Source organism: Acomys russatus, chromosome 28 (assembly GCF_903995435.1).
Source record: "Acomys russatus chromosome 28, mAcoRus1.1, whole genome shotgun sequence".
In the NCBI taxonomy this organism is placed as follows: Eukaryota; Metazoa; Chordata; class Mammalia; order Rodentia; family Muridae; genus Acomys; species Acomys russatus.
In genome coordinates, this window is record NC_067164.1 from 1,093,880 (window position 1) to 1,115,802 (window position 21,923).

Sequence of the window (21,923 nt, forward strand, 5' to 3'; positions counted from 1 at the left end):
CCTCGAAAAAAAACAAAAAAAAGGAAACAACTTATCTGATGCACATGTTAAAAAAAAAAAAATACATACGTGTTTGTATGCTGGTATAAGAAAAGCATTAATCTGATATGTAAAAGGTAATTCTGGAATGGTCTGAGTTGAATAAAGTGGTGTGCAATGTACATCTGGCTGACTTTGGAACCCCAGAACACATTATCTCATTGATACTTTGTGGAGTAGCTTCCCCTACTTAATGACCTCAGCAATCAGGCTCATAGCTAAGAAAACTCAGAGCATGTGTGATGGCGCTTTCTTCCATGTCCCTAGGGCATTAGCTTCCCCTGTCCTGAGCAACACAGTAGACTGAGCAAGCGCACAGGTCTTGAAGCCAGCATTATGCCTCACTCCACAACTCACAGGCTTTTGGCCTCAGATGAGCAATGATTCCTCCAGCTGGCGGCGACCACCTACCCCTGGTCCAGCTGGGCAGAGTGAAAGAGTAGCCGCAGCTATAGCCTCCATCTCCATTACCATTGGTCCCAAGCCCCTGCGGCGCCCATGCGGCATCCCTGAGACATGACGCATGTTCCCTCCCTTCAAACCCAAAGGGCAACCTAAAGTACATCCGCATCTCCAGAGCTACCTGAACAAGCCAGTACCAAGAAGCCAACACTGTTCTCTTAAAGACCACGCTGCCTCACGCACAAACCCAACAGCCCTGTTTTGTTTAACTCAGACTGTCTGCGTATTTGGGGATAATGTTTCTATTCAAGGGTTCTTTGAGATAAGAAATAGATGATGCCCATTTTTAAAAATAAAACTCATCACTCTTGTTTGTTTGCTTGTTTGAGACAATGTTTCTCTGCGTAGTCCTGACTGTCCTGGAAATCAGTCTGTAGACCAGGCTGGCCTTGAGCTTAAGAGATCCATCTGCCTCTGCCTTCTGGGTGCTGCGATGAAAGACATGTGCCACCACTGACCAGCAACGATGCCCACTTTTACACTCATTACCATCCCTTAGGAGACCTCCAAAAGAATTCCCGGCCACCACCAAGCAATTCCGCACGATTTAATACACTGAAGTGAAAATGATCTTATTCACCCGAGTGCCTCAGGAGGCTCCTGTGTCCTTTACTCTGCCATCTTCTGACACCCCAAATAACGGCAACTCTGAACTGTGAGTCTGGGACCGCTCCTATCTAATACATGCCAAGCGCTATAGATTCTTCTTCTACTTCTTAGGCCCTGGTTGATTCCACCCTAACTATATACAGTTCTCTCCTCACGAATCTAGCCACCAGGCTGTTTATCTTGATGCTGATTTATAAGTTGGCAGAATCAAACCTAAACATTTATTTTTGCTCGTTCGCCTCATCACAGGCTCCAGTCACATTTCCTAAGCATTTCTCACGTAATTTCAGTGTAAAAAATATGTGGGTCTGCTATGGTAGCCTTTATCTACAATCCTGGCACTTTGAAAGGGGAGTAGATCAGAGGTTCAGGGTCATCTCTGATTATATAGCAAATTCAAAGCCAACCCAATTACATGAGACCTTGCCTCAAAATTAATTAACCAAAACAATACAATGTTCACTAGTTTAAGTTGGCTACAGCCTTTATGACAACATGCAGAACAGTCCGGGTTCTCTTCTGTTTCCTGTTGTGATTTATGTGGCCACATGGTTTCCACCTGTGCAGTCATTTTCCTTAGCAATCTCCAAGAATTTATCAAAGTGGATTCCGAAGCCACTGCTGCTGCCCGGATCAGCACTTTACAACAATCCTAGCCCTTAATGTGCTCAAGTATATTATTTCCTTTGGAAAAAAAAATCGTATTATACCAGCTAATGCAAAAGTTAAAAAAAAAAATAAGATTTATAGATGGCTCTACTCACCAAGGGTTCAGCCATTACAACTTCAATTTTCTTTTCAGCTTGAACAGCAAATTCTGCAAAGAGGCTCTTGATGACGTATTCACCAGGCTTGACATCGGGGTCAATCGTGATGTTTGACATGATGGTGTTCTTTCTTCCCAACGTGGGATGGAGGCTGGAAGCAGCAGCACAGAACTTATTCACTTTGCTGGCTGGGGCTGAAGCTAGAAGTCAGAGAAACAAAAGAGCCCTGTATTAATACCCAGCTCTATGGACCTGGAATTAATCCATCCACCGCAGTGAGAACGTATCCTAACCTCTCCCGGGTCGCCCAATCTCAGGTATCATCCTGAGTCCATGCTTGCCATCCAGTGCCTACCTAACATGTCTGCAGTGCAGCCGCTTTCCTCGTGTGATTTCCAGAACACCAGGCATTCTCGTTTCATCTGTTTCAGCCTAGATGGATTCCCATGCACCTAGAACAGTGCCTGGCACACTTCAGGTGCACAACAAATATTTATTGGATTACTAGACTCTGGTCAGAGTGTCCAGCGTGGTGATTCTCAACCTGTGTGTCATGACCCCTTTGGCAAACATCGATCTCCAAAAAGATTTACATTATGATTAACAACAATAGCGAAATCACAGTTATGAAGTAGCAATGAAAATAATTTTATGGCTAGGGTCAGCACAACCTGAGGAACTGTATTAAAGGGTCACAGCGTTAGGAAGATTGAGAACCACTGGCCCAGAGAAATGAAGGAAATAAAAGAGATGAGTGGGACTAGGGGCCAAAAGATGCTACCTTGGAGAGCATACACAGGAAGCCTTCATCCGAGAAGCTACACCTAGCTGCAGGCCTAAAGGATGAAAGGGGGAGTACATTGGGGACAGAGCCCACAAGACTGAGCACGCACGAACAACAAGGCCAAGGGCGGGCACAGGATTGGAGCGGACTATGAGAGGAGGTCGCCATTCTGAACACAGCGGGCCCTTCAGGACTCTGTGAGAGGAAGATGTTTAGTGCAGAGCATTAAGGGGGAGAGGGATGGGATCTGACTTCTCCTTATAAATCTCTCTGGCTTCTCTAGAGGATGAGTCTGAGGAACCCAAATACGGCCCCAGGGATGCCACTAGAGAAATCCAGTGAGATGGCTGGAGCTTTGGCTACAAGGATGCTGAAAGAAAAGGCTCTGAGCCTTGTCCAATTTTTGTGGTGCTGAGGTAAAATACAGGAGTCAACAGTAACTTGCAGTATCTTTTGTGAGCTCGCTCAGAGGGCGCTGGGTCCATCTTCTCAGATGGGGATGAGCTTGTTGTCTGCCAAGAGGTGTAAGTCCCATCAGGCTGGGTGGAAAGACTGCAAGACTACCTCACTGCCACCTCTAAGTCATCCGGTCGCACCCGCCTTCCCAGCCTGAGGCTTAATATAGACTGTATTCTAACTTCAGCTTGCATGACTTCTCCTGGCCTAGCGTACCGCAGACTTTTGGAATCTAAAAGCCTGTGCTTCCCGTCAACCTGCTCTTCAGCTCCTGCCTTCTCCGTATAAGGGACCATCACATAACTAACTCCATCCCTGAAAAGAGATGGGCAGAACACAGTTACTCAAACACTGAATAACTGTGCATCAGGATAGGACAGCAAATTTGTTTTTAAAAATGTATCGGTTCGAAACCTATACTGCATTTTTAGGTCAAAGAGAAACCTACTCTAAGCTGGGCATGCTTGAAATTCCAGTACTCAAAAGGCTCAGGCTTAGGGTCATGAGTTCGAGACCAGCAGGGGAGGGAAAGCTGTTGCTATGGTATGCAGCCTAGGCTACAGGGTTGGGGGTAAGGAGGGTGCACTTCTCATAACTTAAAAAATCCACTCTATAAAATGCAACATGCAAAGATACAGAAATTTGCAACAATAATCTAAAGATTCCTGCAAACAAGTACCTCTTATTAGCATCAGGTTAAAATACATTTTTGTATTCTGGAATTAAAACTGTATCATAAAAACAACCCAAGACAAAAAAAAAAAAAAAAAAATTCACAGTCCTTGGAACACAGCACACATTATTTCAAACAATGGCCTGCTTGTGTACGATGTGTCGGGATCCAACATTATTAGGGAGGGAATCTATTAACAAGTGTCCCTGTGGAAACCTCACAGCTCCTCCATTTTTAAAAATTGGTTTGGGCCCCTTAAGAGCCAAAGATGTGCGTCAGCTCAAATGACTCGCTTTGCTGCTTTGGAAATAATCATAAGTAAAAGTATTTACATTATGATTCATAATAGCAACAAAATCACAGTGAGGAAGCAGCAATATTTTATGGTTGTGTGTGTGTTTGGGGGGGGTCACCACATTGTGAGGAACCGCACTGAAGGGTCCCAGCATCAGGAAGGTTGAGGGCGACTGCTCTCTAAGGGTTTGTGGTTGTGCAGTGAAAGACACTTGTCAAGGAGGTGAAAGGTTCCAAGAAAAACTTTACTTCTAACCCTGAAAACCCAAAATGTCAGCACCGCCAAGTGTTTATAATTAAATAAGCTAAGACAATATTTCAATTTATCTTTTAGTGTGCTTGTTGTATATATTACTACAAAAAAGGGAAGGAAGAAAGTAGCTTCCTCTTGAAATTTCAGGCCATTAAACATCCAATAACAGAGGATTAGAAGAAAACTTGTATTTTAGCCCAGTTAACTGGATGCTGCACAGGCAGCTGAAGTGTTATGATCCAACAATCCCAAATGGCACGAAAACATGTACAAAATACAATGTCCGATTTAAAACAACAAGAATATATATACAAAAGCAAATTAAAACTCAGAGAAAAATAGCCATAGCGTATTAATCAGAGGCTTAGCCGCTTTCAAAGCCATCCACAAAACACAAATAAATAGGAAACAGGACAGAAGATGAGAAAGTATAGAGGATAAACAAATAAAGAGCCCAGTAAGCACAAACTAAGACTCACTTTTACTGATTTTCTAATAAGAACTGAACAACAATTTTTTTTTTTTTTTTTGTCTGTCCAAGGGCTGGGAGGGCCAGGCTGAGCAAGATCAAGCTGAGCTCCCAGCGGCCTCTCAGTCCCGCCTCCGACACCTGCCCTGCTTGACTTCCTACCCTGACTTCTCCCAGGTGTGGACCGTCCATGGGCTATGGCAGTGTCAGTCAAATAAACCGTTTAACCTACCCCCTCAGCGTTTTATCACATCAACAGATACCCTAACCAGGACACTCAGTGACACTGGACTGCTTGAATTAAAATTTTTATAAAGTCAAATAGGAGAATCTTTCTTTCTTTCTTTCTTTTTTTGTATTTAAAACTTCAATTATGTATGTCTGTGTGAGTGTGTGTGCACATGAGTGCAGTCAGTGCTCATGGAGCCCATAAGGGGGTGTTGGACCCCTGGAGCTGGAGGTGCAGGTCGTTGTGAGCCACCCAAGGTAGGTGCTGGGAATTGAACTCACATTCTCTGGAAGATCAGGATGAACTGAACCACTGAGTCCTCTCTCCGGCCCTAACAGCACTATTTCTCTACATGCGATTATAGAATTCTTCCCATGAGGAAATAAAAGCAAAAATGCCGGAATGTAAGTCTAAAGAACGTGGTCCAGGCATCGGATCTCAAACAGAAAAGTACAATGTCACGTTAACACTCTTGAAATATAACCCTGCTGATCACGAGTAGCTATATTAGGGTAAAGCGAGACTTCAATATTTTATATTTCAGCATTTCTATTCTTTCTCTTAACCCAAATAAAAAATAAATACTAGCTTTCTTTATACAGTTCACTATCTATGGCTTTGTGCTGGTGGAGTATATACAATAAAACAGCTGTCATGTGAATACAACACCTGCCCCCTGATACATTCAAATTCAGTCAAAGGGAAAGGACAAGTAGGAAGAGCCATAGCCCTTGACTGGGTGTGCCTCTGGGCTCACTGGAACAATGGGATTTAGGGTTGTTTGCATGTCTGGCTCGGCAGGAAAAGGATGTGTCGCTCAGGCATGAGGACCAGACTTCAGTCCCCAGCACCCAGGTCACAACCAGGCAGGTAGCATGTAACTGCGATGCCAGTGTTGAGGGAGGGGGATACAGGTGGATCCCTGGTGGGAGGGGGATACAGGTGGATCCCTGGGGGAAGGGGGATACAGGTGGATCTCTGGGGGGGAGGGGGGGAATACAGATGGATCCCTAGTGGGAGGGGGAATACAAGTGGATCCCTGGGGCAGGGAGAGGGTACAGGTGGATCCCTGAGGGAGGGGAATACAGATGGATCCCTAGTGGGGAGGGGGATACAGGTGGATCCCTGGGGGAAGGGGGATACAGGTGGATCTCTGGGGGAAGGGGGATACAGGTGGATCTCTGGGGGGAGGGGGGGAATACAGATGGATCCCTAGTGGGAGGGGGAATACAAGTGGATCCCTGGGGCAGGGAGAGGGTACAGGTGGATCCCTGAGGGGAGGGGGAATACAGATGGATCCCTAGTGGGGAGGGGGATACAGGTGGATCCCTGGGGGAAGGGGGATACAGGTGGATCTCTGGGGGGAGGGGGGGTACAGGTGGATCTATGGAGGTGAGGGAAATACAGGTGGATCCCTGGAGGGAGGGGGAATACAGGTGGATCCCTGGGGGGAGGGAGATAGAGGTGGATCCCTGCAGCTCACTACCCGCCAGTTCCTGGTTCAGTGAGAGATTCTTTCTCAAAAATAAGTAGGCGGTTAATTTAGGATTACGCACATATTTATACATTCATGCACATATGTTCTCTCTCTCTCTCTCTCTCTCTCTCTCTCTCTCTCTCTCTCTCTCTCTCTCTCTCTCTCTCTCTCTCTCTCTCTCTCTCTCTCTCTCTCTCTCTCTCTCTCTCTCTCTCTTTCTCTCTCCCTCTCCCCCCCCCATAGATGCAGGCTTATAAGCCTCAGATATATCCACTACACATATTTATATAGGTGTATGGGGTAGGAAATAGCACCAGATTTACTTACTGTTATACTAACAATAAGTTTTGATGACACCTAAGAAAGAACGGGCATACGAAGGCAAATGGCTTTAAAACAATTATTAAAAACCAAAGAGAGAGGAGAGACTTCACAACTCCAAAGCAAAATTAGTTTTAAAAGCAAACCTAGGCCAAAGAGTTATTCCATGGACACCAGTAAACGGATTCTAAAGTTTGTACAAGAGAAATAGCCCAGAAATAGCCAGCACAATATGGAAGGAGAAGAAAGCCCGGGGGCTGACACTGCCTGACTTCAGGACTTATTATAAATCTACGGTAATCAAGGCATCGTGTTATTGGCAAAGGAATAGACAAAGAGATCAATGGGCCAGAAGAGACAGACCAGAAATAGAGCACAGACGTACAGCCAACTGACCTTTGACAAGGGAGCAAAGGGGGTGCAGTGAAGAAAAGGCTTTTCAACAAATGCAGCTGGAACAACTAGACACCCACATGTTTAAGGAAAAAAAAAAATTAAACAGAACTTTTACCTTCCATAAAAACTCACTGAAAATGGAACACACAGACCTAAACATAAAATGCAAAAATTATATACACAGGAAGCTAGGAGAAAAATCTAGCTGATCTAGATTTTGGGTGAGGCTTGTTCTATGATTTGGGGAAAGAAAAAAAAAAAACAATGATTACCATTAGCAGTGCAAAAATCAATGATGAGAATGAAAAGACTATCCCCAAGGAATAATAATTTAAAAACCCAAAAATATCTAATAAAGAATTTGTATGTAAAACACATAAACCACAACAGTAAGACGAACAGCTGAACTTAAAAGCAGGCGCTTCTCAGAGAAAACACAGATGGCCCAGGAAAAGGTGCTCATCCCGGTAAGTGCTCAGGAAACTGCCAGCAACAAAGTTTTACTGCAAGGCCACTGAATGGCGGGCCTCCCCATAGGACCACTGGTGAACGCCAAAGTGAAACAAGCAGAAATGGGAACTGTCATTCATTGCGGGTGCAAGATGGGACAACCGCTTTGGGAAGAGGATTTGGTAGATTCTTCCTAAAATGACATCCATCAACACTGATCATGGTTCCAAATCTCAATCTCTCTCCCTCCCTCCCTTCCTGGCCCCCTCCCCCGCCTCTCGGCAGGGTTTCTCTGTGTAGCCCTGGCTGTCCTGGAACTTGCTTAGACCAGGCTGGCCTTGACCTCACAGAGATCCACCTGCCTCTGTCTGCTGAGTACTGGGATTAAAGGCATGCGCCACCACCATCTGGCTAGCTAGTTACAAATCACTGTCACTTGTCATATGGAAAGAGAAACTCTGGAGCCGGAGATCCTGCCCCAGTTTCTCAGAACTTGCCATCAATATTAAACTTATTTCCTCCGGAACCACACGATTGCCCGACATCCTCGCCTCTAAGCTCCCCGTGGACACCGTTTACCACATCAGGCTTTTTGGTTGGATCTTTCAACTTATTTACAATAAAAAGGGCTAAAAAGAGAAGAGACTCACTTTGATGGATAAACAGCTACCTGTATTTTCTGCCTTTGCTCATTTATTTATTCCATGTTAGTCTATCATCTGCCTAAAAGTTTCTTTGGCTACTAATACGACTTTCTCTCCCGAGATTCAACCAGTTCTTCTGGGTCCGTTTACTGAGAATTTTGCTCTGGCTTTACCACCATAGACTAAATCCAGTCTTGAATGTGCATTCGAACCTTTTCTCCTGCTTACTAACAATGTGCTTCCGTGTCAACTCCATGCACGTAGTTACCGTAGCTCTGGGATAGAGTGTTAGATAGCACACATATTCCTACATACCAAATTCACTGCCCCTCACGCTGCCATGATTATACGCATCTCCACACACTGACTTGTCAAAAACTGGCATCTTTATAACATAAAAAGTTCATGTGGCCAGCATGGTGGCGCACAGCTTTAATCCCAACATTAAGAGACTGAGACTGAGACAGGCAGACAAAGACCAAGGCAGAAAGGCAGATCTATCTCTGTGATATGTCTACATCGTGAGTTCCAGGCAAGTCAGGGCTTTAAAAAAAAATTTAAGAGTCTATGTTCAGAATCTCACATACTCCCCCACTAAGAACACATGTCTATATCTTATTCCTTCTAATCCTTCTACACTCTACTGCTATTGTGTGCGAATGAAATCAGTGTCCCTCACTAGTTAGTTCAATATTTTTCTTCCCATTCAATTGCAATGGATAGCAAAATTAAAACTTTTGCCTCTTCTATGAACAGCTGTTTTGAAAATGCTCATTTATCCCAATCTAAACTGTTCCCATTAAAAAGAGGTTCTAAGTCCTGAGACATCTCTGGCATGTGTTTAATGTGTTTCACTTAAAGACTACCATAGAAATATTCTATATTCCAGAGCTCAAGGAAAAGGACACATCCTGAATTAATCCATTATTTACTCTGCTGGAGAATCCCAGTTACAATGCTCTTGACTCCTTATGGGGCCTTAAGAAGCTTGGCTCAGACACCATTCTAAAATCCCAGAGATAATGTGGTATTTACCAAATATGCTGGATGTTGGTCAGGGGTCGGGTGGGGGAGGGGATCATGAGACCCCACAGCTAGCTGAGAGCTGTTAGCAGGTGATGGCTACAGGAGCAGGGAGAGTCCATTTTCTTCAGGGATGTGGCTCTTGGTGGATTGCCATGCTCCAGTGGCTGGCACCACACCCATGCACGTAAGAACAGCACTAAACAGACTCAATGAGTATTAACAAGAAAAAAACCAACCAAACAAACAAAAATACACGAACTTGGAAAGGGTCTGGGATAAAGGTTGAAGCAGGAGGAGGATTGCAAGCTCACTGCCTGCACCACACAGTGAGACCTGATCTCAAGTAAAGTAAAAGGCAACAGGAAAGGCTTTGGGAAAGTTACAGTTTGGCCAGAAAAGCAGTGCACGCCATGGACCAGTTAAACAGGGTGTAGTTGCTAGCCTCAGTAAACACACAGAGAAGCCATGGAGTTTGCACTGAGACCCTGGGAAGGCTGCCTCAGGAGTAGCTACCAAACCAGCAAGGCCACTGCCACCTCAAGCTGAGAAATGCCAGCAATACAGATTTGTTTCAGAGACTTTCCTGGGCGGAGCGCTTTTTGGAACAGAGCTGGTGGGGTGGGGGTGGGGGCTGTGGGTGTGCCCTCCATGGAGGTGCAGTAAAATGTTCCAAGGATGCTATGGCTGTGGATCGGGCAGACCCAGGTACAGCTGGTACTGACAGCAGAACTGGGCACCATCCTCACGATGCTGGGTGTGCACCCATGAGGAATACAGGAGTCACAGAGTTCCCGTGGCAACTTACACCAAGACCCAAAAGGACTTTCTGAGAGGTCACACAGGGAGCACTACGTCCCTTCAGCCAGCTCGTAGCAGGGCCAACTGTGAAATCTTGACAGCCCAAGGAGGCACAGATGCTGGTGTGGAACAATGCCTACAACAGGAAGCTGCAGAGAACCCACAAAACCTGCCCAAGGGGTAAATCACAGGCAGTGAGTGAGGCCAGAGGGACAAAGCTGTCCAAACCCTTGGTAACCACTCCCCACCGTGGGCCCAGGCCCTCCACAGGAAGCTTTGGGACTTACTGCTTGCTCTGCTGTTCTAGTCTTGCCTGGGCCCAGCATCTCCTAACCATTTTCCTACTTCTGGCTTCTGAAATAGCTCACTCTGTGCCTGCCTAGACACGTAACTTAGAAGTACATGCTTCTGATTTTTTTTCCTTTTTCTTTTTCCTCCTCCTCCTCCTTCTTCTTCTTCTTTTTTTTTTTTTTTTCCAGAGGCTTATGGTTGATTTTGCCTTCAATCACAGAGGAGATCTCAAATTTGAACTTTTGGGCAATGCTGCTGGAACACTGTAACACTGCTGCAGGGGCTCCTCCAGATAGACTGGACTAATTTTACACTGTGACATAGATATAAACCTTTGGGGTTGCGATCAGAATGCTACAGCTTACATGATAAATGTGTTATGGGCTGGGGGGAGACTACTGAAGAGGGAGGGCACAGTGGCTTCACTAGAAGCATCGTACAGGGAACTATGGGACCCTGACTGGCCACTCCCTTTTCCTTTTTTGGTTTCTGCTTTACTGTGTGACCCTAACAGAGGCCTAGAGACAGTGGGCTCATCCAACCATGGTCTAGGAACCATAACAAACCCGTTCTCTTTATAAGCACTTGTTTCAGGCATTTTGTCACTATAATGAAAAGCTGACTAACGTAGGTTTCGAGGCATAAAACAGATCTCTATAAAAACAGAAACAGAACAAAGATGCTGATTGTTGCATCATCATTCAACACCATTCTGGAAGCTATTAGTAATATAAGTAAGTGCAACGATATGAGAAAGCTGGCCAGGCAGTGGTGGCGCGCACCTTTATCCCGGCACACGGGAAGCAGAGGCAGAGGCAGGAGGATGCTTGTGAGCTTGAGGCCAGCCTGGTCTACAGAGTAAGTTCAGGATAGCCAGTGCTACACAGAGAAACCTTGTCTTGAAAAAAAAAAAAAAAAAAAAAGAAAACAACAACAAAAAAAAAAAAAGAAGAAAAAGGAAAAGAAAATTGAATCATTTTTTATAAATATGAAAAAATACACAAAACTTTCTATACTATAATTATCAAGAAACACAAATGTTTCATTCACAAATAGAAAATACGTGGAGAAAAAGTTAGAAAAGCCCTGAGAATTTTACCTTTTAACTCTGCACAGCTGTGCCTAGAATTCATTCCACACACATGCACTCTCAGCCGTGGCCAGAGAAGACCCTCAGAGAGCAAACAGTGGTTGTGGCAAAGACTCGACACTAGTCAGAGTGCTGAGGGTAAGTGGCTGTGCGCCTCAGCCATAAACAGGACATGCTACCTAGGCTCAGGGGCATGGCGTGGCCATTGCACTCACGGGCTCACAGCGGTTATGGCTCCCTGCACAAGATAGGGCCAGTCAGGGTGCCGGAGGATGTGGAGAATAGTTCACAAGCCCCACTCCTTAGTGAAGCGCTATCGGCAGTTGTTGGCTGCTGGGGGTATGGATACTGGCAGGCTGTGTGTGCACCATGGTTGAGCTCACACTCTTGCACATTACTGACAGCACTAGTTGAACTCATGGTTTTTTGTTTTTTGTTTTTTGTTTTTCAAAAATAAAGAGGACATGAAATTGGGAGGAGGCCATGTTGGAAAGGAAGCTTAGGGGGAACTGAGAGGCAGTGGGGTTCATAGGATCAAAACACATTATATACATGAATGGAATTCTCAGTAAGTGAAAAATCATAGAGCTCTTTTTAAAACTCATAAGACTTATAAGACTTACACATGGATGTGACAAGGATTTCTTAAATGATATAAAAGAACAGAACACAAGGAAAGGCATTGTAGATAAGATGGTTTAACAGAAGTGTCACAAAAGTAACATATTAGCATAATTTCAATTAAATTTCTATGTGACTGCTGTCTAGATGATAGTGGAGGAAAGCCTATTAGTGTCTAGCTGGAGGAATAAACTTCCAAGACATGCCATAAAGGTTATGTTTTTAAAAATACAACGGGTAGGCAGGCATGACAGCACATACCTTCAACCCCAGTATTTGGGAGGCAGAGGCAAGAGGATAGATCTCTCTGAGTTCAAGACCAGCCAGGTCTATGTAGTGAGTTCCAGGACAGGCAGAACTATGTAGAAAGACCTTGTTTGAAAAAAACAAAAAATAAGTATTTTCTAAATCTGGGAATACTATAATTATAATAAAATATAGCAATAATCAAAACAGACTGTTGAAATACTACAGACTGTATATTTAAAAACTAAAGCACAGATAGACATGAAGTTTAAAATTAATTTTTCAAAGACTTACAGACAATTAAGGGCTTTCCTGTATAATCCAGGCAAGAAAGGACTACTAGCCAAGAGAGAAAAAAAATCCAAATTATTTATTGTAGAAAACTGTATCTGAACCAGCAGGATGGCTCAACAGGTAAAGGCATTTCCCGTCAGGCCTGAGCCCTGGGACCCACGTGGCAGAGGGAGAGAAGCAACTCGCGGCAGCTGTTGTCTGACTGCAATATCCGCTCCGTGACATGTACATCACCCACACACACCAATGAATAAATAAAATATAAGGGAAACAATTCAAAAATTGCATCTAACCACATAAACCATTTAAAATACTTAAGGTAAGCAACACCACAACAAGAAAGGACAAGTTTGGAAAAGTACTTACTCATGATAGAAAATATAAATTACTCAGTGTATGAAAGTAATGAGAAAAAGGCAACACTATGGAGAAAAACAGGCAGCAGAGTCACATGGAAACAAACCTGAAAACCTAACAAACATGGTAAAAAAAAAAAACAAAAAACAAAAACAAAAAACAAACTTAGGACCACCCAGAGAATGTACCCTAGTAATGGGATTTAGAGAGAGAGAGAGAGAGAGAGAGAGAGAGAGAGGAGAGGGAGAGAGAGGAGAGCGAGAGAGAGAGAGAGAGAGAGAGAGAGAGAGAGAGAGAATAGTTAAATATATATGTGACTATATTTATCAGATGGGCAGATGGTAAATGGAGTAATCGTAGCCACTGTGGGGAAGATGCAAGGCATTATAATACCTCACATGCTGCTGACTGAAGCAGAATGTCATGCTGGCGCCGCCTTGCGAAGGAAGTCAGGGCTCAGAACAAGTCACAAGCTCGCTGGCCCTGTGGCAGCCCACACATCTCTCTGTGCAGCCTTCAGGTGAGCATTCACTCTACATGAGATTACTCAAGGTCAGTAGTGGACCCGGGGCCAGCTGTAGCATTACCATCCAGTTGGCGCGTTCCTCATAGTAAATCAGGAAATTGCCAAACTCCTAAAAGGAATCTATCTCTGACACTATTTATTATCTTTCCACCCTCTGACAGACATTTCAGATCTGCACTCGGCGCTCTGGCAAAGCTAAGTCTCCTGGACTTGATGCTCAGCGCTGCTGGCCATCCCTGCCAGTGTCTTAAATCAGAAACAGACTTACCAGAGTTGGGGTCCTGGCATCCTAAGTATCTGGACGTTCCTAAAAGTGAATGTAAGGAGGACCGCTGCCTTACACTAATCTAAAGAAGAGCAATGGCTTTACATGATGGTTTAATTTAAAATTAGTTTCAATCACTATGTTTCTAAAGCTCTCTAAGTACAGAAACCTATCATATGATATCACAAATGACCCCCCACCAGGTAGTTTGGGGCTACTTAAGTAAGCGTATGTCATGGAGCAGAGCCCAAGCATGAAAAACAAAGGGCCAGTAAGACACAAGACAAATATGGTTCTCCTATTTCATATTAGAAATCTTGATGAATTGATTTTTTTTTATAGTTTTAACCACATTAACCAATTCATTGTCTATGGCTTGAACCATCGATCTTAGTGCCACGCCCCTTCTGCCTGTCATTATCTGTGATCTCAAGGGGCAGGATTTCAATTATATACTCAAAAGTCATTATTAATTTTTCTTTATGACTTATGCGTATTCTATATTTGGTCTACATATCAACTCCTATCTCTACCTAAATTGTCTGTTACTCCTTTTTTTTTAACCTGGTGTGGGGGGTGCGGTGTATACATACTCACATGTGGGAGTGCACATATGTGTGGGGGTATGTGCTGGGATTCCAGGCAACTGTCACACCTCCCTGGCTTTTCCTGTGGGCTTGCATGGCAAGTGCTTGTCATCAGTGAGCCCCGTGCCAGGCCCTGGCTAACGTTTAAGTTTAGAAGACAGAAATAATAATAGCCTCCACACTTGCAGAATTCTTCCCCCAGGAGGTGAACGGGCAGACCACTTTCCTTTCCGACCACAAGAGGCTCTATGCAGCAACCCCAGCAGCGGCTGGGTAAATCACACAATAACCTTATCTTTGAGCATACCCAAGACCACTATATTGGAATCGTTCTCTCTCTCGGTCTCCCTATATTAAAAACGACTCACTCATATCCTGTTCCAAAGTTTTATGAGAAACATCTTGAATGAAAAGCTACTCGTTCACTGTATGCAGTGTGGTCTACATTTGCTAATGCATTGTCGGCGGAGCAGTCATCTCCTCACTCTTTATGAAGGCCTTCGCTAATTAGCAGAGCTAATAATGGAACTAAAATACAGCTTATAAAGTAATTTATATGTTTTCCTACTACGAACTCTGATCACATGTACAATTCACTGTCTTCCAAAGGAAAGATCTAGCTGTTTAGAATAAGGGTTCTAAGGTCTGGAGAAATCACTCAGCAATTAAGAGCACCGGCTACCCTTCCATAGGACCTGGGTTCGATTCCCAGCACCCACAAGGCATCCATTTCCTAAAATATATGGATCCATTACCTAAAACATAGATTTCTCTGAAGGGATGACAGGGCATTTGGGCAATAAGCAGGGAGGGGATAATTTTCCACTGCAACCAACAGACACTCTTTACAGAGAAGTCACTGACAAGATGGCTATGAACAAGCGAGCTACCCTACAGGGGTGGCTGCCCAGAACCCTCACTAGCGATGCCCATCATCTCCCACGTCTAAGCCAAGACTTAATGGCCCCACTCCTTCAATCTTTATGTCATTTGTGACTAAATGTACCTTCCATGTAATAACCTCTTTGTCAGATAAACACGTTGCCCTTTGTTCGTTTAACCATCTCACCAGAGATGCTCCTAACTAAAATATAAATTAAAGGAAGTTAGCTAAAGCATGCCGGGTATTAGAGATCGGAGGGCAGGTGGGGGAGGGCATCTTAATGTTCTTTGGGTCATCTGAGCTTTAAAGAAAGAAAAGGAAAATCAGAAACATGTCAACTGATAGGTGGATATGCAAAATACAGTCACTATTCATACAATGGAATTTAATCAGCCATAAAAAGTAATAAGGCACCAATAAGTGCTGTAACACTATGTGACGTCATTACACAAAGTGTCCTGAGTGGCCACAGTAGAGAAAGCAGATTAATGAACACAGAGTTTCTTTGATGGGAGTGATGAAAATATTCCGCCATTAGACCGTGGTGATGGCTGCACAACCTTAAGAACATAGAAAGCAACGGCAGAGCGGATGCCGTGAGAGGAAGGTTTATACCATGAGTGCTATCACAACAGAGCTGTTTCTAGGATCAGGATAGTAGATTCTCATGATTGAATGGGGGCTCATAAACACACGTGTGTATAACATGAGAGCATGCATGTGCACGCACACGTACATAGGTCATATATGATACCAGGCCCAGAAATGCTGCAACAGACGCAAAGTTTTACTTCAACCAAACAGCATTATGATTTTAACAAACTTAGATAAAAAAGCATAACGGGGTGTGGGCATGGAGGTGGGGCTGGAGGACTCCATCTGTGATGCAGGAAAAACATTTCTGAGTCCTGAAAACTATCTGAGACGTATGCCCTGAGCAAGTCCAAGCAATTGATGCAAATCTAGTCCCGTAACACACCTAATTCATGTTGTAGTTGATAAGACGGTTAAACGGGGTCAGTTTATCTATTCTACCGTCTGCGGCAGAAGCCGAATCCTTTGAAATAGGAGCTGCCATGTAAAGTTATGTAAGCAGAGGTAATTCCAAAAATATGTTCACAAGAGGTACTCTCTACACATTTGCCATCTTCATCACCACAGAAAAGGATGGAATAGGCGGAAGCTTCTTGGCCTTATCAATGGGGGGGCCTTCCGCCAATCTCTTAAAGGATACAGCTTCGCTGTACAGCTGGCTTCACACAATGTTCCTGACTCCGTTTCTTTTTTTAAAAAAGGAGTGATGCCTGATAGTGTTGGCTCAGAGACAAAGCCCTGAATTTAGGCCACTTCATTGTTACTGAAAGACAAAAGGCTCGGCTCTCATCAAACTTCAGCGGGAGGCATCAACGTGCCACCAGCTAAGCAGTCCCTCTGAGGGCCTCCACGCTTAGAACCCAAGGCAGCATCGCGCCCAACAAGAGCCACGCCAGCCTGTCATGTAAAGAAGAGCCTTACTGCCAGTGATAGGCACACTGTGAGTAAGGCTCGGTGAGTCGGAGAAACTCTTCATTTTTCTTTTCTTTTTTTTTTTTTTTCTTTTATTCTTGAGGAGGGTGAGGGGCAACATTTGAAATATAAATTTAATGGGATTTTTTTTTCATTTCTTTTTTGTTTTTGTTTTTATAAAAGATATTTAACAAATCAAGTTGTTCACTGCTCTTCCCAAGAAATTCAATAAATGGAATGTAATGAATTACTGCTTTTAAAAACTCACTATGGGGAGGAGGGAGCTGGAGAGATGGCACAGAGGTTAAGAGCACTGTCTGCTCTTCCAGAGGTCCTGAGTTCAATTCCCAGCAACCACATGGTGGCTCACAACCATCTACGATGTGGTCTGATGCCCTCTTCTGGCCTGCAGGTGTACATGCAGGCAGAGCACTGTATACATAACAATAAATAAACAAAGCTTTAAAAATCACTATGGAATGATTTTATACAAATTTGCTTTATGACTTGTTTCCCCGAGGGGCAATGTTAGCATATAGTATTTTTTTTTTAACTTTTAAGTTGTTTCTATTTATTATTTTTCTTATCGTTTTATTTTTTGAGAACTTCCTCCTTGAGCACTTCATCTACCTCACGTCTATCCTCAAGCTCTTCTAAGTCCCCTGTCCCAAATTCATTACCTTTTTAATTGTGTGTGTGTCTGTGTGTGTGTGCATGTACACACACATCTTACTAGGTCTATTTAGGCTTGCTCATATGTGCCTGTGTCCAGAGCATGTGATATTAATAATCAGATAATAGGAGACAGGGCATGTATATAGCTTCCTACATTTTGTGCGACTGCTAATTCATTCCCACAGAAATTACTGCATTTTACCTGCTCTGTTAGGTGCCTAGACATTTCCTAGAGCTCAACAAAGCATGAAGCATACAAAGAGTGAAAGACAAACTGATCCATACCTTGAGCAGGGAGCAGAGAGGAGCAGGAGGGGGCAGGGGCTGACGATGCTTAAAGGAAGCACACGACAGATGCAGCATTGACTGACCAGCTGGCTGCAAGGATGGGTGACGGAGATTAAGTGTTCCATGCAAAGCAGACAGGATGGGGTGCACCGTGAAGCAGACAGGGGGTGGCCATGCAGGGCAAGGGAAACAAAACCACAAAGGCACAGCCACGCTCACAGAGCAGGGCAAGAATAGCAAAGGAAGAGATGGATGAAATGAGCAGAGGTCAAGTGAGGGAACGTTTAGTTCTATAGGGGACAGAACAGAGGCCAAGTGAGGGAACATTTAATTCTATAGGGGACAGAACAGAGGCCAAGTGAGGGGATGTTTAATTCTATAGGGGACAGAACAGAGGCCAAGTGAGGGAACATTTAATTCTATAGGGGACAGAAAGACTGGAGCATGGAAGAGAAGGACACTAAGGGAAGGGAATTTAAAAAGAACCGTTAGCAATAAACAGAATCTGCAGATAGTACAGGCTGTGATGGAGATAATCCAGGTGACCATCAATGCACCCCAGCCCCACCCTCACCCCCAGAGTGGGTGCTGAGTTTAAGGCTGTGGCCAGTACAGTCAGGAGACAATAAGAAAATTCAGAAGGTGAAGTGACAAATCCTGACCCTGACTGGAGGAGTGGAGCGAAACGGCTTACTAACCCACCCTTGGCTCACAGACAAAGTCCTGAATGCCAACACTGTCTCTGGGCCTAGGGACTGTTCTGGTACTCTGAGCCAAGCACAGAAAAGCCCCTTCCCTCCACGTCTCCCCTATCCCTATGTTAACGCCACCTCTGTTCTCCCAGATCCGCTGCCATCAGCTGGTAGTCACAGGGCACGTGTAGTACCTTTCAACTAAGCCTCGCTGTAACTTTCCTGTTAGGCTTTCTCTCTCCCCGCAGACACTGGCAGAGAGCAAAGATCCATCTCTCGTGCCCTTCTGTATCCCACAGCACACACGCAATTGATGTTGGCTGATTCAGAAGTATTGGTGTAATGGAAACATCCCTAGAAAGAGACAGCCAGCTATTATCCTCTCCCAGCTCCCAGCATCTTCACCTTTTCTCTGCACTGACACTCACTGGCGCTAAACTAAAGCCTAAAACAGACATGGTTGGGGCCTTACTAAACACGGACCCTAGCGATTTATTTGATTTATTTTCAATATTAACGTATTGCTCTGTAACTCTGAGAACATCTTCAAGAGATATGCACTATGAACGCCCACAAACTCCATCACTCTCCTACCAGCACAGCCAAAACCCGAGGCTTTGGCAAGCATCTGCTCTGGGTTCACTCTCGGAGTCAGGGAATATGATTAAGTGAGACTTGGCTGTGGCTGGCTACAGGGTCCAGGCACGTGAGGAAATGTTTAAATGATCACAAATAAGTACAGTGGGGTTGTCTATGACAAGCTGCTGTGGCATAATAAGACTGTTTCCCCATATGAGCATGTTAGTTATGGCTCCATTCTAGTCTTGCTACAGACACATGACGGGGCAGGGCCAGGAAGAGTACTAACTGTGGTCTAACTTACCCCTGCAAAAGTATGTTTTACACAGCTAGCTTTTAACTACTGAAAGTATTTAATCATCACAAGTCCCCCAATATTTTAACTGTGTTTACTCACTTTAGAAACTTTCCTGAAGCTAACAGTTTCCTGCCATCTGGCAAGGCAGTACCTACACATGAAAAAAAAAAAAAACGACTTAGAAATCAGAAATCAATGAAAGGCAGGCACGGAGGCAGTGCAGTGGGCACACACAGACCCCTTCAGATTGTTGTCAGGGAGTTTTGCATATCATTTGCTTGTGAAACAGAACCCCATTAGGTAAGTATTTTCATACAGAGCTGAGCAGGAAAGACTTTCTGAATTTAATCGCTCATGTTTGATTCATTGGGCTGCTTGGGCACCAGTGGCAGTTGGGAGCCAGACCAACCGGATTCTCTACCCCCAGCTCTTCGCTGCCACATGACCTTGGAGGAGTCACGATTTTTCTATGCTTCAATTTTCTTTGCATAAAACAACCCCTACAGGAGGACTGGAGCTCGCTTAATTCATTAGCTTGATCTCCTGAATTGATGGTGATGATTATTTTGGCAGGGAAGTAAAGAGTCTGGGATGATAAATCTTATCAAAGTGTGCTGAAGATTTTTTTCCGGAGCAAAAGTAACCACCGAAACATACGAGATGAATCAGTGTTTCTGCCAAAGCCTTGCTTGAGGGAGGGACTCGGGAGAGAGAATCATAGCTCAACGCACTTGCTGTCCTGACTTAAGTGAATTGGAAATATATCACGCTGAATGTTATTTCTCATAAAAATCAAGGGCACATGACAATCACCCACGGCAACTTCAGATACAGCAGAGGAAAGTTACTGATGTCCCATGAAACTGCCTGATGCCTGAGAGAGCCAGTTTTGCTTTTACACACACACACACACACACACACACACACACACACACACACACACACACACACACACACTCCGTACTAACAAGCACTGTGGAATGGTACTCGAATCCCAAACCCTGCAGCAGCCTCGGCTGACTTGTCGTCGGCCCTATTATTCATTGACTATGAGGAAAATTGCCGGACTAACACAACAGCAAACTTGAAGCTGGGAAATTTAAGTCAAAGAAAAACCTAACTACCTGAATTACAAGCGCCTCACACCTGCGCCTCAATACTTTTGGCCTGCCTGGTGGCTGTTGGCGAGCGCACCCTCCGGGGTACTTTCAAGGCTCTGGTTTGATCTGGATGGGTCTGGAGAGAAGGCATGCAGGACAGCAAGACTACCCCCCAGCTGAGCATCCCCCCCCCCCAAGGCAGGCATCTATACTCACAGCTGCTGCTCCAGGATTTTAACAAGGACTTTATGCTAATTTCAAAAAACACAGAATCCTGTAGACTCAACATTGTGTCTTGGCTGGCTGCAGGAGCAGTGGCAGGGGAGGCAGAGCAGCGGCTGCTGCGGCCGCAGAAGAAGCAGCAAAGATTCTGTGGCTCTGGCTCACAGCCGCTGTCCCCTTGCCTCTCGCCGTCCACAGAGTCCTGGCCCACAGTGCCTTGGCTTCATTACCATGCAGTCTCGTGGTGACGCACAACCATAGTGGAACCCAGCTGAATTAAAGCTTACAAGTTTATTACGGGTGCCCTGAAGGACACCCTCACCTTTCTTAATGCAGACCTGCATGTGGCCAACAAGACCTGCCCTGTTTGCCACTGTGAGGAGATTTCGGCTCATCTGTGCTGCCAGTAAACGGACACTGTCTACTGCTCTCTGTCCTTTGATGCCAACTTTCCTCACAGGCAAAGGGCCTTAAAACACAGGTTTTTTTTTAAAATGAATTAGGACCTGGCATAAGATCTTTAAATGTCTTCCTTAAATAGCTGGTGTCCTCCTCAAAGCAGGAGGGGGGTTTGAGGGGGGGTAAAACTGGTAGCGGCAGCTCCCTAGGGGACTGCTGTATGTTCTCTCTACCGTGATGCATGCCCTGCCCGGCCGTGGTTTGCCCAGTATGCTTAGGATGAGGCAGAGTCCACAGGCCCATTTAGCCCACTGGAGAGAATGCTGCTGCCTAATGGAATGAGAGATGATGTCATGAACACTGGCTGAACCTCTGCTGGCCTCTGAAACTGCTCAGCTCAGGACAAAGTTGCTTTCTGATGCATGCAACTTAGTCTAAAGAGAGAACCGTCAGGTGTGGGGGTTGTTTTAAAGCAGCGTTTTCTATTCTTAATACAGTATATCTAATTCCCCTGAAAGCCTGACAAGTCAAAGTGTCAGTGAAAACAGCCAGAATCCCCACTGGTCAATAAGCAAATCCCGGCAACTTCATTCTATGGGAGAGGTCTTAAGATGAAAACACATGCTGTCAAAGGCTTCACTGCCCTTCAGAAACGACGGAGACATTGAGCAACCAAAATAAAGAACACTTTACGCCAACATCAAAAGGAAAACACTGTCACGCCAGTTGGTTTACTGAATGCATCTTTGGAGGTCAATAGGCAAGTGTTCAGAGGTGTCCCTTCTCATATGTAGAGGTGTATTTGTAGTGAGCCATCTGCGTTACTGCACTCTTTAAGTACCACAGACAATAAGTGC

General features: G+C 44.6%; 1 protein-coding gene across 5 annotated transcripts in view; it reads right to left on the reverse strand.

The window, feature by feature from the left end:
- The window catches only part of Fryl (FRY like transcription coactivator), a 143,888-nt gene extending 122,817 nt beyond the window's left edge, over positions 1-21,071 (reverse strand). For 3 of the 5 annotated variants that reach the window (XM_051170788.1, XM_051170785.1, XM_051170784.1), the window contains exons 1-2: positions 20,662-21,071; positions 1,875-2,077 (exon numbers count right to left, since the gene is read on the reverse strand). In XM_051170788.1, the coding sequence (XP_051026745.1) occupies positions 1,875-2,077; positions 20,662-20,734 (276 nt within the window). In that variant the 5' untranslated portion in view covers positions 20,735-21,071. The remainder of the gene's footprint in view (positions 1-1,874; positions 2,078-20,661) is intronic. The other 2 variants (XM_051170787.1, XM_051170786.1) reach the window with 1 other exon arrangement.
- Between the last annotated feature and the right edge of the window lie 852 nt (positions 21,072-21,923).